Source organism: Bombina bombina, chromosome 4 (genome assembly GCF_027579735.1).
Source record: "Bombina bombina isolate aBomBom1 chromosome 4, aBomBom1.pri, whole genome shotgun sequence".
Classification (NCBI taxonomy): domain Eukaryota; kingdom Metazoa; phylum Chordata; class Amphibia; order Anura; family Bombinatoridae; genus Bombina; species Bombina bombina.
This window is the reverse complement of record NC_069502.1, coordinates 554,815,755-554,833,083: the sequence shown is the minus strand read 5'-3', so window position 1 is coordinate 554,833,083 and position 17,329 is coordinate 554,815,755. Positions and strand designations below refer to the sequence as shown.

Sequence of the window (17,329 nt, the reverse complement as noted above, 5' to 3'; positions counted from 1 at the left end):
GCTCTTGACGTCATTGTTATCTTGCTAAACAGGGTTTTGGATGAGAAGGAGAAACTTACTTCATACAATACAATGCTCAAAAAGACTCCAAGCTTTCTGTTTGAACCCAAACTTTTAACAATTCTGAGTATGGGTTACAGCACAAGAGTAGTTGCATGTGAGTAATAAAGTGAGAGTTGAAACTAATTGTGCTTCAGTAAAGATGCAGGGGTGGCAGCTAGAAGTGTATTTGAAAAGAGGGCAGAAGGGATACTCAACTATGCTGTCACTCCATAACAATAAGAATGTATAGTTTCATCTATCTCTAGTAGACTGTGGGAGCCTATATAGGGTTCTGCAGAGAGGGGATCTGATAAAAAATTAGGTGGATAGTAGAGTTGAGCGACTCCATAAATGAATATACTATATACATGCTTATGTTTTTGTTTTTTTCCTCCACAGGTATTTGAATTAGTGTTGGAGAACTTTGTCTACCCTTGGTATCGGTAAGTAGTAATTTATCTGTAGAACAGGGATTGCAAAAATCTTTTGGCTTAGAACCACTGCTATTGTATTTCTTCAATTATATGTAAAACTGCTAATTAATTTTTGCTTTGATACCATAAGGACATTGATAAATCAAAACAGTTAATTAAAAAACACATGCTGACCTACTCAGCGTTCTGTCGGTCTATCTATCAATTCTTGTAAATACTGAACACATTTACAGTTGTGGAAAATGTATGTGAATCGCTTGTATAATGACTTTTTTCCAAAACTAATTGGATTCAAGTGTTCCAGTCAATTACATGAGATTGCATTTTTTTTTTTAAAATCTATTCCAGATGTATGAAACATTATGGGGTGAAAAAGCCCTTTGAATGGAGAAACATTTAAAAGGCCATTATAATCGATACATTACTGAGTGGAACTTGTTACTGATTCAAACTAGGGCTGCTGATTATTTTCATTTTTCGTTTGGGACCAGCAGTGCTCTGCGAGTACTAAACATAACTTCTACTCTGTGTTTAACTCCTTTGCAGGAGTTAAACACACATTAGAGCAGGGTAAATAGTCGGATTACATGCTATAATAGAACTTTCCCCCCAAAAAAGTGTTAGTGTGACTCATATCTTCTTCCACAAGTGGTATTACAATTGCAGATACCATGCGATTCTTTTGTTTGTGTTTCCTACAATGAACATGGCTTTAAATTTCAGAATGTATATTTTTAGCCAATATTTCTCAGCTTGAAGTTCTGTTTTAATTCTTATTGATGTATAGGTATATAATTTATGTTTTATATCGCTATCTAAACTGGTATTTTGCAATTTTTTATTTTTACAATTTTATTAATGTTTCATTTAAATTATTCTTGCTTGTTTAATTGGGAAAAATACACAGAAATATATAGGCATGGGGTAATTTCCATTATTCCATGCCACAGTTGGCTCATTATTCAAGTTGATATCAAATGCATTCCAAATCCTCTTTGCAAACCTCTGCATTAGATTTCATTATCTTGTAGAATTCTTCATTTTAAAGCTCTCTGCAAATTTTCTCAGTACGTTTCCAAGTATCCTCTTGCCTCTCCTCTCATAAGCCCCCTTATTCATGTACTTAAGACTTGTTGCCTCCATGGTTGAAATTCTGTCTATTTTAACCATTTCATCTATACCTGAAGCCTATAGTGAAAAGATTTTCTGTCCTGACAACAGAGCATGAGAACAAGAAACTTGCTGCTCCCAGCATCCTCTTCAACCCTGACAAAATCTTCAGTATACAAACCAGTTTATTCTATTAATTCCGTATTGTACACATATATATTTTATTTGTATTGTGAGGTCTCTTCAGCTGCTCCCTCATTCTCTTATCTATTTGCCTCCACAATTTTATTGAAATTCGCTAATGCAACAGTTGACAGATTTATTTTAAACTTAGCAACCATTCAACCTACAGAGAAGCCAGACTTGTTATTTATAGGAGCAAGGTTTAATTAAAAATCTAATTCCTGGCATTAGTCAATTTCTAGTTCGTTTTATAATGATATGTAATACAAATTAGCCACTTTTTCAGTGCTTCATAACTTTGGCTGTATACCAAGGTATTTCATTATATAAATCCAAAAACACAATATGAAAAGGAAGCAGTGACTCTTATCTTGTTTTGCTTTGGTTTGCGATGTCACTTTGCAATTGGTTTATTGAAGACTGCTTTTATGTTCCTTGCTGAAAAAAAAATAGTCCAGGAAAGTATTTTTGGATTTCTTTCTGTCATGTCTGCTTGTTAGGTGTAGGAAATCCAGATACTCATATACGTCTGAGGTGTTAATAGGTTTAAAGTGTGGGACGTTTGGTACATTGATTTAAAAAAATTACAAGGTAGAGGGGAAATAATAAACAAATAATGGAAGCAATAAGTGTACATTTGTAATCTAGGTTCAATATCATAAGGTTCATGGTTTAAAACTTCAAAAAAACTGACGGCTAGATTACGAGTCTTGCGTTAGCCTTATAAAGCAGCGTTGAGAGGTCCCAATGCTGCTTTTTTCCTAACGCTGGTATTACGAGTCTGGCAGGTACAGGTGTCCTGCTCACTTTTCTTCCGCGACTCGAGCATACCACAAATCCCCTTACGTCAATTGCGTATCCTATATTTTTAATGGGATTTTCCTAAGGCTGGTATTATGAGTCTTGGAAGAAGTAAGCGGTAGACCCTCTCCTGTCAAGACTCCTACCGCATTTAAAAGTCAGTAGTTAAGAGTTTTATGGGCTAATGCCGTAACATAAAACTCTTAACTAAAGTGCTACAAAGTACACTAACACCCATAAACTACCTATTAACCCCTAAACCGAGCCCCCCCCACATCGCAAACACTTAAATACATTTGTTAACCCCTAATCTGCCGACCGGACATAGCCGCCACTTCAAATTACTACAATTAAATTAATTATTCCTATTTAAAACTAAATACTTACCGATAAAATAAACCCTAAGATAGCTACAATATAACTAATTGTTACATTGTATCTAGCTTAGGTTTTATTTTTTATTTTACAGGCAACTTTGTATTTATTTTAACTAGGTAGAATAGTTACTAAATAGTTAATAACTATTTAATAACTACCTAGTTAAAATAAAGACAAATTTACCTGTAAAATAAAACCTAACCTAAATTACAATTACGCCTAACACTACACTATAATTAAAATAATTTCCTAAATTAACTACAATTAAATAAACTAAAGTACGGACCCCCCCCCCCCCCACTAAATTACAGAATAAAATAATTAAAAGAATTTTAAACTAATTACACCTACTCTAATCCCCCTAATAATAAAATAAAAAATCCCTACCCTATACTAAATTACAAATAGCCTTTAAAAGGGCCTTTTGCGGGGCATTGCCCCAAAGTAATCAGCTCTTTTACCTGTAAAAAAATACAATACCCCCAACATTACAATTCACCACCCACACACCCAACCCTACTATAAAACCCACCCAATCCCCCTTAATAAAACCTAACACTACCCCCTTGAAGATCACCCTACCTTGAGACGTCTTCACCAAACCGGGCAGAAGTGGTCCTCCAGAGTGGCAGAAGTCTTCATCCGATCAGGGCAAAAGAGGATCTCCAGACGGGCAGAAGTCTTCATCCATGCGGCATCTTCTATCTTCATCCATCCGACGAGGAGTGGCTCCATCTTGAAGACATCAGACGAGGAGCATCCATCCAGACCGACGACTACCTGACGAATGACGGTTCCTTTTAAATGACGTCATCCAAGATGGCGTCCCTTGAATTCCGATTGGCTGATAGGATTCTATCAGCCAATCGGAATTAAGGTAGGAAAAATCCTATTGGCTGATGTAATCAGCCAATAGGATTGAGCTTGCATTCTATTGGCCAATAGAATGTGAGCTCAATCCTATTAGCTGATTGCATCAGCCAATCGGATTTTTCCTACCTTAATTCCGATTGGCTGATAGAATCCTATCAGCCAATCGGAATTCAAGGGACACCATCTTGGATGTCATTTAAAAGGAACCGTCATTCGTCGGGTAGTCGTCGGTCTGGATGGATGCTCCGCGTCGGATGTCTTCAAGATGGAGCCGCTCCTCGTTGGATGGATGAAGATAGAAGATGCCGCCTGGATGAAGACTTCTGCCCGGATCGGATGAAGACTTCGGACCCTCTGGAGGACCACTTCTGCCCAGTTGGGTGAAGACGTCTCAAGGTAGGGTGATCTTCAAGGGGGTAGTGTTAGGTTTTATTAAGGGGGGATTGAGTGGGTTTTAGAGTAGGGTTGGGTGTGTGGGTGGTGGGTTGTAATGTTGGGGGGGGGTATTGTATTTTTTATTACAGGTAAAAGAGCTGATTACTTTGGTTCAATGCCCCACAAAAGGCCCTTTTAAGGGCTATTTGTAATTTAGTATAGGGTAGCGATTTTTATTATTTTGGGGGGCTTTTTTATTTTATAAGGGGGATTAGAGTAGGTGTAATTAGTTTAAAATTCTTGTAGTTTTATTTTTTTCTGTAATTTAGTGTTGTTTTTTTTTTCATACTTTAGTTTATTTATTTTAATTATAGTGTAGTGTTAGGTGTAATTGTAATTTAGGTTAGGGTTTATTTTACAGGTAAATTTGTACTTATTTTATCTAGGTAGTTAGTAAATAGTTAATAACTATTCTACCTAGTTAAAATAAATACAAAGTTGCCTGTAAAATAAAAATAAATCCTAAGCTAGCTACAATGTAACTATTAGTTATATTGTAGCTATCTTAGGGTTTTATTTTACAGGTAAGTATTTAGTTTTAAATAGGAATTATTTATTTAATTGTAGTAATTTTATTTAGATTTATTTAAATTATATTTAAGTTAGGGGGGGTTACGGTTAGGGTTAGACTTAGGTTTAGGGGTTAATATATTTATTATAGTGGCGGCAACGTTGGGGGTGGCAGATTAGGGGTTAATAAGTGTGGGTAGATGGCGGCGACGTTGGGGCGGCAGATTAGGGGTTAATAAATATAATGTACGGTTTGGCGATGTTGTGGGCAGCAGATTAGGGGTTCATAAGTGTAATGTAGGTGGCGGCGGTGTCCGGAGCGGCAGATTAGGGGTTAATAATATAATGTAGGTGTCGGCGATGTCGGGGGCGGCGGATTAGGGGTTAATAAGTGTAATATTAGGGGTTTTTAGACTCGGGGTTCATGTTAGGGTGTTAGGTGTAGACATAAAAAGTATTTCCCCATACGAATCAATGGGGCTGTGTTAGGAGCTGAACGTTGCTTTTTTGCAGGTGTTAGTTTTTCATCAGATTCTGCTCCATTGATTCCTATGGGGAAATCGTGTACGAGCACGTTTAGCCAGCTCACCGCTACCGTAAGCAGCACTGGTATTACAGTGAGATGTGGAGCTAAATTTTGCTCTCAGCTCACTTTTTAGAGGCTGACGCCGGTTTGAAAAAAACCCGTAATACCAGCGTTGTCTGTAGGTGAGTGGTGAGCTGAAACTGCTCGTTAGCACTGCACCCTTGTTACCGCAAAACTCGTAATCTCGCTGTGAGTTTGTGCAAGACAAAATACACATTGGGGCTATAACAACCATTACTCTTCTCGCAAGGCTTTCCACAAGATTTTGGTGCGTGTTTGTGGGAATTTGTGCCCATTCAGCCAAAAGACCGTTTGTGAGATCAGGCACCGATATTGCACAGGAAGGTTTGGTTTGCATCCAGCCTTCCAATTCATCCTAAAGGTGTTCAATGCAGGCCACTCGAGTTCCTCCACACCAAACCATGTCTTCAAGGACCTCGCTTTGTGCACAAAGGCATAGTAATACTGGAGCTGGATCTTCTTTATCCCCAAACTGTTGCTACTGAGTTGGGAGCAACCAATTGTTTAAACATGTCTTTGTATTCTATAGCATTAAGATGGCCCTTCACTGGAACTAAGTAGCGAAGCTCAAATCCTGAAAAAGAGCCACAGACCGTTATCCCTATTTACAATAGTTATTATGCATTCTAGTAGGTAGCGTTTTCATGGCATCTGCCACACCTAAATTCATCCATTATTTTGCCAATTAGTTAAGATTGATCACTCCAGAGAACATTTCCATTGCTCTAGAGTCTTTTGATCGCATGCTTTACACCTTTTCAGCCGATGCTTGCCATTGCACATGTTGATGAGGCTTGTGTACAGATGCTGGGAAACCAATTTCATGAAGCTCCCTATGCACAGTTCTTGATCAGATGTTGCTTCCAGATTTAATTTGGAACTCGGTAGTTGGTGATGTAACAGATATGTGATTTTTACAAACAACTCACTAATGTACTCCAGTTTTTGTTGTCTACCACATTGTGCCTGGGCTGTGGTTACTCCGAGATATTTTCACTTCATAATAATATATTATAGTTGAGCAAGCAGTAGGGCAGACATTTCAAGAACTGTGTGTGTGTGTGTATATGTGTGTGGTGTGTGTGTGTGTGTGTGTGTGTATATATATATATATATATATATAAATCTTTTTATTTATATATATATATATATATATATATATATATATATATATATATATATATATATATATATATATAAAGATGAGTGTAGGTATGGCGCTGGAGAACCGTCCTATAGATACTTCTAACCTAGAGTGTATAGCTGGCTGCCTTCGAATGTCTAACCAGTGTGAATTGTGCCCCCAAGTACTCTTCACCTGTTAGATATAATGTGGAAAAAATATATGTGGGGAAAGGGAAAGGGGATAAATTCGAATGGCGCCACACTCTGGAAATATGCCCAATATGTTATTACAAATACGGCTGGAAATAGATTGATGTGATGTAATATGATAAAGTGTTGGTGCAAGATGTATAGAGACCAAACACAAGGGATTAATACGATATAAATGATTAAGTGTCTCTTAACTGTATATGTCAGAAAGATACCTCCCTCATAACAAGCTGTGATGAGGATAATATATATAGAGATGATTTGATTCAATGGAACATTACATGTGTATGTGTACTAGTATTGATACTGTTGTAACTAGTAGTGCCGCAAAATTACTAAAATAGAGATAGTGTGTCATATGATTACACACAAAACAGACCCATGTATAACTAATAGAGAGGATATACGAACACTCTTCCGTTATATTAATAATGCACAGGGTTTCAAAATATAAGATACGATATTGATAGTACAAAAATTCAAAAATTGTAATCAGAATGGAAAATGTTACTTTGAAATAAGATATTGATTACAAATTGAAAATAAAAATAAAAAATAAAAAGGGATAACCTGATATCGTAATAAGGAATACACAATAAAAATGATGTGTAATGAACGTCCTAAGTGACAAAATAAAACTACTATAAATGAATATTGTTATAGTCCATATCATATGTGCAGAACTTCAAGTCGATAATACTTCAATCCACAACGTTCCCGTTGGGAGCCTACTTACACTCCTTCACCTCAATCTCATGAGGTAAGTGCCGCGTAGTGTACAGATAAGTCTCCTTCCCGGTATCAGCTGTAGGTTTGAGATGTGTTGTCTTTTCAATACTGCTCTTTCCCCACAGTGCATGCAATCATATAAGAAAAAGGACATACGATAGTGCAACACTGTTTTAAAATGACACACTATTTATTAATATGCAACGATGTATGCTTACATCAAGGACCCTCAATATTATGAGGTAAATAAAAACTTTAAAACTTTAAAATCCTTTTGCTTGATTGCGGGGGCACGGTGCTAGTAACATATGCACACAGTGCAAACTTAGCATAAGGTAAGACACAATCTTGAAGCGTTTCGAAGGGACACAAACAATTCAGCCCTTCTTCCTCAGAGGTTTTTTATTTTTATTTTCAATTTGTAATCAATATCTTATTTCAAAGTAACATTTTCCATTCTGATTACAATTTTTGAATTTTTGTACTATCAATATCGTATCTTATATTTTGAAACCCTGTGCATTATTAATATAACGGAAGAGTGTTCGTATATCCTCTCTATTAGTTATACATGGGTCTGTTTTGTGTGTAATCATATGACACACTATCTCTATTTTAGTAATTTTGCGGCACTACTAGTTACAACAGTATCAATACTAGTACACATACACATGTAATGTTCCATTGAATCAAATCATCTCTATATATATTATCCTCATCACAGCTTGTTATGAGGGAGGTATCTTTCTGACATATACAGTTAAGAGACACTTAATCATTTATATCGTATTAATCCCTTGTGTTTGGTCTCTATACATCTTGCACCAACACTTTATCATATTACATCACATCGATCTATTTCCAGCCGTATTTGTAATAACATATTGGGCATATTTCCAGAGTGTGGCGCCATTCGAATTTATCCCCTTTCCCTACATATATTTTTTATATATATATATATATATATATATATATATATATATATATATATATATATATATATATATATATATATATATATATATATATATATATATATATATATATATATATATATATATATATATATATATATATATATAAATTGTTTTTTTTTTTTTTATCTTTTTCTCGTGTCACAATGTAACCAGAGAATATATTAGATATTCCTCCTGGGTTATTTTTGTTGTTGTCTTATTTTAAGAATGAAGTTGTGAATTAATTTGTTGTTATGAATAACTAGAATTAACAGATTGTATCTGGTAAATGGGAAAATCTGAACATCTGGGATGTTATGTGTTACATTAAAGCAAGATTAGACGTATATTAAAGGTATAGGAAAATCAAAACTAAACTTTCATGGTTTAGAGTATGTAATTTTAAGACCCTTTTTAATTTTCTTCTATTTTCAAATGTACTTTGTTCTCTTGGTATCCATAGTTGAAAAATATTGACATATTCTACACTGGTGGGAGCTAGATGGTACTTTTTGCCTGCACACATTTCTCTCTTGTGATTGTCTCACTAGATGTTTTCAGCTAGCTCCCAGTAGAATTTTGCTTCAGCAAAGTCTAACAAGCGAAAATAGAAGTAAATTGGAAAGTTTTATGCTCTATCTGAATCGTGAAGGAAACCTTTTGAGGTTTCATGTTACTTTAAAGTGACATTAAACATTAAGGACTAGGTTTACCAGTGGAGCACCAAATTATTGTGCTCCTGCAAACGGGCAAATTTGTCAGTTTGCGGGTGCACAATATTTAACCAGCCATTAGAAGTGGCTGGTTTATTGCTATCACAAGCTCCCGGTAGCAATTAGCACTCTGAAAATTAACCAGATATCTCTGGTTAATTTTCTAAAAGTGCCCCAAAACTGTGTTCCCAGTACATCTATATGTATATCGGCATATATATTTATATTTGCTGCCATTGCTGCGCTACTTAACCCCTTTGCTGAGCTTAGGTTCTGTGCCGTCTCTGAGGGCATCAGAACGAGGCTCCTATTGGAGCCTATGAAAGTTTTCCAAACTTCTTAATTGTTATAACCAGCTAAAGATAGGGAAAGCACACAGTACTGCTGACTATTGCAATTAATATTGTAAAAAACACATTTAAGAGTTCTGTTTAATGAGACCATTTCAGTTTTAAAAGGAAGCATTTTTGCAATATACTGTTTTGAGCAAAAATGGATTCTAGTAAGTTATTACTGTTTTTTTTGTGGCATACACACACATATGATGTTAGGGCCCGTGCACCAGTAGTCAAACAGACTTTCTTCTCAGAGAGTATGCAGTGACTTATATGACACAAATTAATGGGGCATGAAACTCCCAATCAGATAATGTAATGTTAAACAACTTTCTAATTTAGTCTCTTTTTTTTGCTAACCCATTTCTAGCACACTATGGGCTCGATTTAGCAAGCCTTCTCCTGCTCTACGCCTGCAGGTTCTCACAAGAGAACCTGCAGTCCATAATTTATTAAGCAGCGGTCATCAGCTGCTGCTTCCTACACAATTTCCATCTCCCTGGTCTCGTCTGACCGTGGCAATTGACAGCTCCTGCCCGTGCATGATTGGCTGTGTGTGGGCATGGGGCAGCATTGCACGCAAGCGCAAAATAGCGCTCATGTTCAATGTTAAATTCCGCCAGCGGAATTCTGCCCACCAGAGGCTATCTGCGGCGGACAGGGGCACATATGTCCACCCCTGTCCGCCGTAACTTGCTAAATCGAGCCCTATATAGCAGCGGTTTTGCAAGACTGTTATCCATTTGCACGAGCACTAGATGACAGCACTATTTCCTGACATGTAGTGCTCCAGATGCCTACCTAGGTATCTCTTCAACACAGGATATCATGGGAGTGAAGCCAATTTGATAATGGAAATAAAGTGGAAACTTTTTTTAAAATTTAATGTGTTGTCTAAATAACAAAAGAAGATTTTTGGGTTTCATATCCCTTTAAACGGTGACCAATATTTATGTTACCAGAGTAAAGCCATTTTAAAAACCTGTATATACATTATATGCATATAATATTATTTTATGCTAAAATCTGTTTTCACACAATTCTTTAAACCTTAACTCCTTTTTTGTTCTATCTATTATAGAGATGTAACAGAAGATGAGTCATTTATCGATGAACTCCGAGTGGCATTGCGCTTTTTTGCATCCGTTCTTGTTCGAAGAATACAAAAGGTAATTATTACTTTACCACAATACCTGTTTTTAATTTCCAATAATTTTTATTCTTTTTTTGACGTTTCTTGTTTAAACCTTTTGAAAAGACCTAAACTGGGCATAATCACAGATATAATATGGAAGCTTCTAGTGATTTCCTATGTGCCCTTTACAAAGGCACTAGACTTTCAAAGCATTTCTGGTCATAAGAATGCTTGAGGTTTATAATGTAGGGATTTTGTTTCTTCTGGAGCCAGCCATGATGATTCTTTGGTGGGAAAACTTTGCAAGGCAGCTACTTTGTTTTCCTTCCATGCTGCCAATTAAATATTGATTAAAATCGGTAACGCTGTGCTGAACGCCCATGTCTACTTTTTAAATTTGTTTTGTTACGTGTCTTCCACCTCCTGACATCCACTGTTTTTTTACCTGCTAAAATCCTGTTCAGAGCATGTGTAATTCTTTATTCTGTTAATTTTGCTACATTTATCAACCCTACTCAATTTGGTTTACTTGTATCCATTCCTCTAATCTTGGTCTAAATTTTACTGTTCTCAACAGGGCCTCACTTATCTCTTAGTCTGCAATCAACTCATTTAGTTAACTAAGCTGGCTACAGAGGCCTATAAATTTTAGATCAGCTAGGGGACAGCATTTGCAGAAAAGCAGTTCATACACATACACACAGTGTGGTCAAATTGCCAAAGTTATAAGCCATGTGTGTAATACACTTAATCTTATGCAGATAGTAGAGTGTTGTTGGTTGGTCCTGATATATTTTGTATGCAACCTATAATGTTGTGCAATTACTGGCTGTCTTACTGCGTCCGCTCCTAAGGTGTGATCACAGTGGGTACATAGAGAGCAGTCTCCACAGTTCAATCCCAGTGTTGAACGGTAGTAAAAAGGTAATCCTACCTTGGGCTCAGAGTAATTTTCCGCCGAATATGTTGCGACCTCCTATGCTGTAATTCAATGTCCTTGGTAGACGCCGCTGCACGGCTGTTATCCTCATCCATATGGATAATGATCACGCCCTCTTCAGATGCGGGCAGCCTTTCAAATGCGATTGGTCAGGAACTCCTAATGCTGGTGTGGAGGGGCACAGTTTGGGACGTAGCCTCTGTGTGCTTCCAATTTACAATGTCCGTGTCCGTGCTCACTTTAAAGGATCCAAGTTTCCAACATAAACAAAATAGGCAGGAGCACCGGTCATGGGTGTGACCGGTGCTCCTGCCTATTTTGTTTATGACAGCATTTGCAGGGAACATCTTTTAAGTAATAGCTCTAAGAATTATACAAGAATTGAACAAGATTTAAAGAAGATTTGAACTCCCACTGAGGCAAATAGACTCTATCTTCCTTCTTATCACAGTTTTCAGTATTTACTGTTCTGATATGTTTTCTGGCCCGCTTTTTTCCTTTTTACATCCGCATGCCTACTTTACATACAGGCTCACTCATTTATACCTTATCCTTCTCCACATGCAGTTTTATAGGCTGTTCTCTCCTTTCTTGTCCCTACTTTAGCTTTCATTAACTACTTTTTTTATTTACAAATCTTTATCGCTAAACTACACCAGTTCACAAAAATACTCACTGCTACAAATCTCCTTCTCACCTACTGTTTCTCTCGACCTTGCTGCTTTTAGCATTAGGGAATATCTCTCCTAATCACAGATTTACCCTCATTCCCACCCTTATGCAGTCATGCACACCTTACAAAGACTTAATAAGGAAATACACATTTACCGTATTTCTATCCCATGCCTCCCAAAGGCACACACTCAATTCACTTGTGCAGTATGAAACTCTCGTACTGTATGCAACAAATTACCACTCTCTATGACCTGTTCATCTCCTACTCCCTTAACCTCCTTAACTTTACCGAAATCTGTGTCTCTCCTTCAGACACAGACTCCTCTGCATCTCTATCTTACAGGGGACTGCACTTCAGCCATACACCCAGGCCTGGCAACAAGCAAGTAGGCAGTGTAGGCATCCTTCTCTCTCCCCATGCTGTACTTTTCAATAAATACCTCTTTTCTTCCCTCACATTATCTTCCTTTGAAGCCCATACAATTTGTCTATTTTCACCCCTATCTGTCATTTATCGCCCACCTTGGTCACCCACCCTTTCCTTGACCACTTTGTATCATGGCTACTTTACTTTCTCTCCTATTACTCATCTGACCTCATTCTTGGGGAGGTCAATATTCCCATTGATAAATCTAGCATTCCTGGAGCTTACTTTATCATTTGGCCTCTCAAAGTAGACTCACAAAGATGACCGTTCAATTTACATAATCTTCAGCCACCATTGCTTTGTTTCTCAGTTTACTAACTACCCATTCCCACTCTCTTACCACCATATCTTGAAATGCTGAATCGCTACACCTATTGCACACCTACCACCTAATCCTTCATCTAGAGTTCATAGAAATTTACAAACCATAAACACAGAACTACTCTCACACTCTATTCCCCTTCTCCCTGCAATCTCCTCCCTTTCTTGTCTTGAGGAATCTATGCCTCTGTATAATTCCATTCTGACCTCCCATTCTTGACAAAATAGCCCCTCCTTCCATAGCTAACACTGCCAACCGTGGCATACATCTGACACGCTATTTACAAAAATGCACCCACACTGGAGGAAATCTCACTCCTCTGCTGACTTCTTACATTACAAATGTTTGCTGTATTCTTACTCCTCTGCCCTCAACCTCTCCAAGCAAAACTACTTTGCAACTATCATTTCATCAATGTCCTAAAATCCTAAGCCTCTTTTTTCCACTTTTAATACCCTCCTGTGCCCACCCTCTCCTCCCATTACCACTTCTCTCACAACACATGCTCTTCAATACATTTCAAAACTAAAATTGACTCCATCCGACATGAAATAACCTACTTAACAATATCCACTCCTCAGAAATCAATGCAAACTTTCAAAATCAGCCTGCCCAAAAAGACAACCACAAATTAACTCCTGTTAAGAGGAGAAGGTTTCTTCTCTCCTTTTTTTATCTTCCCATCTTACTACCTGTCCCCTTGACCCTATTTCCTTACTATAACTACCTTTCCTTTCCCCTACTCTTACACCCATCCTCACACACACATTCAACCTCTATTAAATCTGGTAGATTTCCATCATCCCTTAAACACACTTTAATTACACATATTCTTAGAGAAAACATCACTCGATCCAGCATCCCCTTGCAACTATCACCCAATCTCTCTTCTCATTCATAATCCTCTTTATGCTGATGACACCCAAATGTACCTCTCTGCACCAGACATTTTCTTTTGTGATTCAGATAGAACATACAATTTTACAAAAGTTTCCAATTTACTTCTATTAAATTTGATTAGTTCCCATGAAATTCTGTGTTGAAGAGAAAGCTAGGTAGGCATCTGGAGCACTAAATGTCAGGAAATAGTGCTGCCATCTAGTGCTCTTGCAAATAGATAACATTATTGCAAAACAGCTGCCATTTAGTGTTCCAGAAATGGGCAGGCTCCTAAGCATATGTCTCCTGCTTTTCAACAAAGCATACCAAGAAAACAAAGAAAATTTGATAATAGAAATAAATTAAAAAGTTGTTTAAAATCACATGCTCTATCTAAATTACGAAAGAATGTTGGGTTTAACATCTGCATCTCTTGTCCAGCATCTCCATTGGCTTCTCTTAGCCTCAAGAATAAAATTAAAAACTTTGACCCTAACATACAAAGCGCTCACCATCACTGCACTATCCTCTATTTCTTCCCTTGTCTGCAAATACTCCCCAAGCTGCCCCCTCTGCTCTTCTTATGACCTACTTCTTTCCTCATCTCTTCCTTACACTGTCGTTTGCAAGACTTTTCTAGAGCTGCAACTATCATATGGAAGTCCTTGCCTCTAGTCATAAAATCTCCATACCTGTTTAAGGATACGTACAACTTACTGTAAGATATTTCTCACTCCTTCAACTTCCCCATGCACTTCCTTTAGAATGTAACTTCACCTGTCCTGTTGATCATATTTTGTGTAAAGATGGTTTAGAGATTAGTGACTCATGGGCAGGGCCCTCTACCCTTAAGTTTTATGTAATAGTCTTATGATTATTGCACTCTGTAACTATATACGTACGATTATTATTTATTGTACCCCATAACTGTATACTTAATGTTGCAGCACTGCGTAATATGTTGGCGCTTTTATAAATAAACGATAATAATAACAGATTACAATTTCCTAGTGTTAGGCAGTTTTCTTTTTTATAACTCGATGAGTCCACCTATCATCTTAATTACTAATGGGATATTCACCTCCTGGTCAGCAGGAGGAGGCAAAGAGCACCACAGCAGAACTGTTAAATAGCTCCTCCCTTCCCTCCCACTCCAGTCATTCTCTTTGCCTACGTTAGTGATAGGAAGAGGTAAAGTGAGGTGTTAGAAAAAGATTCTTAAATCAAGAGTTTATTATTTTTAAAGTAGTGCAAGATTGTGCTGCTTTGTTCTGGGGTGTAGCCGTACTCCATATCTGTCTCTACAGTAGAGCTTTTGGTGGCTTTAAAGCAATGGGAACTTGTGGGACATAATTCTCACTGCGCCTCCCATACATGGTTTGCTGCCCTGCTTGTTTAAGTCTGAGGGATGAGATAGACTCAGTACTTTTTATTTCCACAGGCCAATGTGAGGAGTGGGCTGCCTTACTGCCGGGCAGCAATTTAAGGTAAGTGCTGATTTTTTTTTATTTCTGGGGACACGCTCACAGAAAGATTGGAACTTTTCTATATTAAGGGACATTATCCCTAGGTGGGAGGACATGTTATTGGGCAGTGATTGCAGGCACTGGAAGGACGTGGAGAGTGGCTCTAACTTAATACTAGCATCCGACAACGGCTTTGTTTTACTCTAACAAGCCGTCTGGATGGTTAGTTTTAATTCTCATGATCGACCGCATGTAAGGTGTGTCGCATGATGGATGTAATTTTTACTCCCCTGGACGTTTTATTACTGCATAACTGACAGGAGGCTTATTTATTCCTTGTTAGGATGGGCACTAGTTCTCCCGGTGGCTCCATTTTTACAATTTAGCCGCCCGAGAGGTTTAACTTGTTATGCCCACGATGGGCAGAGCTATGGTGCTCGGCATGTTTGCGCGCCATTATTTTGGGGGCAATCTGTACTCCCAACGGCTTTATTTAGCGTTTCTAGCTGACCGGGAGTTTTTTAGTCTTGCCTTATAACTGGCACAGATTGTTTGGGGAAAGTTTTTTCTTCCGACGACTTTATTTTATATATTCTAGTTGGATGGGAGGTTTTGACTATTATTGCCTCCATGATTCTCCCGGTGTCTCTATTTTTAATAAGGTATTTAGCCATCTGGGAGATTAATTTCGTCACGCCCACGATGGGCGGGGCTATATTACGCGTCTTGGCGTGCCTTTGCTCTTAATCTTTATACCGTTGAATCTGTCAGGGTATAAGAATATCATCAAATTATATACACATGTATACTTATAAATAATATGTCTGTGTACACCAAATAATTCATTTTGTTTATGGGACCCAAAAGGGACACTGTATGTAAACCAGCCCCCTCTCTCACTCATCAAATAAATTACTTGCATGGCTATTTCAGGGAGAACTTTTGCTGCAAAAACTTGGCTAACTTTTGCTAAACTTTGGCTGGTGAACTATTTGCTAAAACCCTGGACGGATAACTGCTGCAGTTACTATAGGCAAATAGCTACTAATTATTCTCCACATGCAATATACCCCAATTTTGGTTTTCTGAGGTGAAATTGGATATCGATTTCTTTATTTTGGTAAAGTATAAAAAGGTTGCTAATTACAGGTAAATGTCTAAAACAAAATATATGCATAGTCGCTGTAGTTAAATTACAACTGATAGACTTAAAGAGCATTATTTATATTTTAGAATTATATTCATAGTCCTATATAGTGTTAAGCTTGCCTTTTGTATGCTAAATATTTAAAACAAACATCCATTGTTGCTGTAGGTAGCAGACTTAAAGGAATAAATTGTATTTTAAAACTTGTATTTCATAGCCTGTGTATTTTAAACAAGTCTTTAGTGTTAAGTAATTTATCTTTGATATATATATATATATATATATATATATATATATATATATATATATATATATATATATATATATATATCTCTTAGAATTGATTTTAATTGTAGATAACTAAGAATTTAATTCAGCTTAGAGAAATTGGCATAGGAATTGGTTGTTTACACAAATAATATAAACAACTCTCTGGTATTTCAATTAGAGTGTATATTGTCCTATTGTTTAACTAAGCACTGTTAAAATTGTTGAACTACACAGGTTGTGTTACTCTGCGCTGGGAAGCAAAATACCAATAAGCCAGTGGGTAAAGGAGATTCCCCTATCTCCAGACAATACACAAAATACAATAATATCCTAATCAAGAGTAAAAAGGATACTAAAAACCCACAGCGCTGTAGAGTACAGCTTGAATTGATGACAAAATATAATATATGACAAATGTCAGAGGAAATAAGAATTCCAATGCAAATGTAAAATAACAATGGCAATAAAATAATATAGTAAAATTGGCCCCAAAGAAAAAAGATCCACTAAGGAAAAATACAAAATTATAGTTTATTACATATATTATCAAATGATAAATCTAGACAATAAATAAAACATCAAATAAATACGCTGATCAGACGTATTATAAGCTATATGAAAGCACAG

At 36.9% G+C, this 17,329-nt stretch overlaps 1 protein-coding gene across 2 annotated transcripts in view; it reads left to right on the top strand.

The window, feature by feature from the left end:
* SNX14 (sorting nexin 14) overlaps nucleotides 1-17,329 on the top strand; it is a 517,711-nt gene that overhangs the window by 16,814 nt on the left and 483,568 nt on the right. For both annotated transcript variants that reach the window (XM_053710493.1, XM_053710492.1), the window contains exons 5-6: nucleotides 442-485; nucleotides 10,523-10,610. In XM_053710493.1, the coding sequence (XP_053566468.1) occupies nucleotides 442-485; nucleotides 10,523-10,610 (132 nt within the window). The remainder of the gene's footprint in view (nucleotides 1-441; nucleotides 486-10,522; nucleotides 10,611-17,329) is intronic.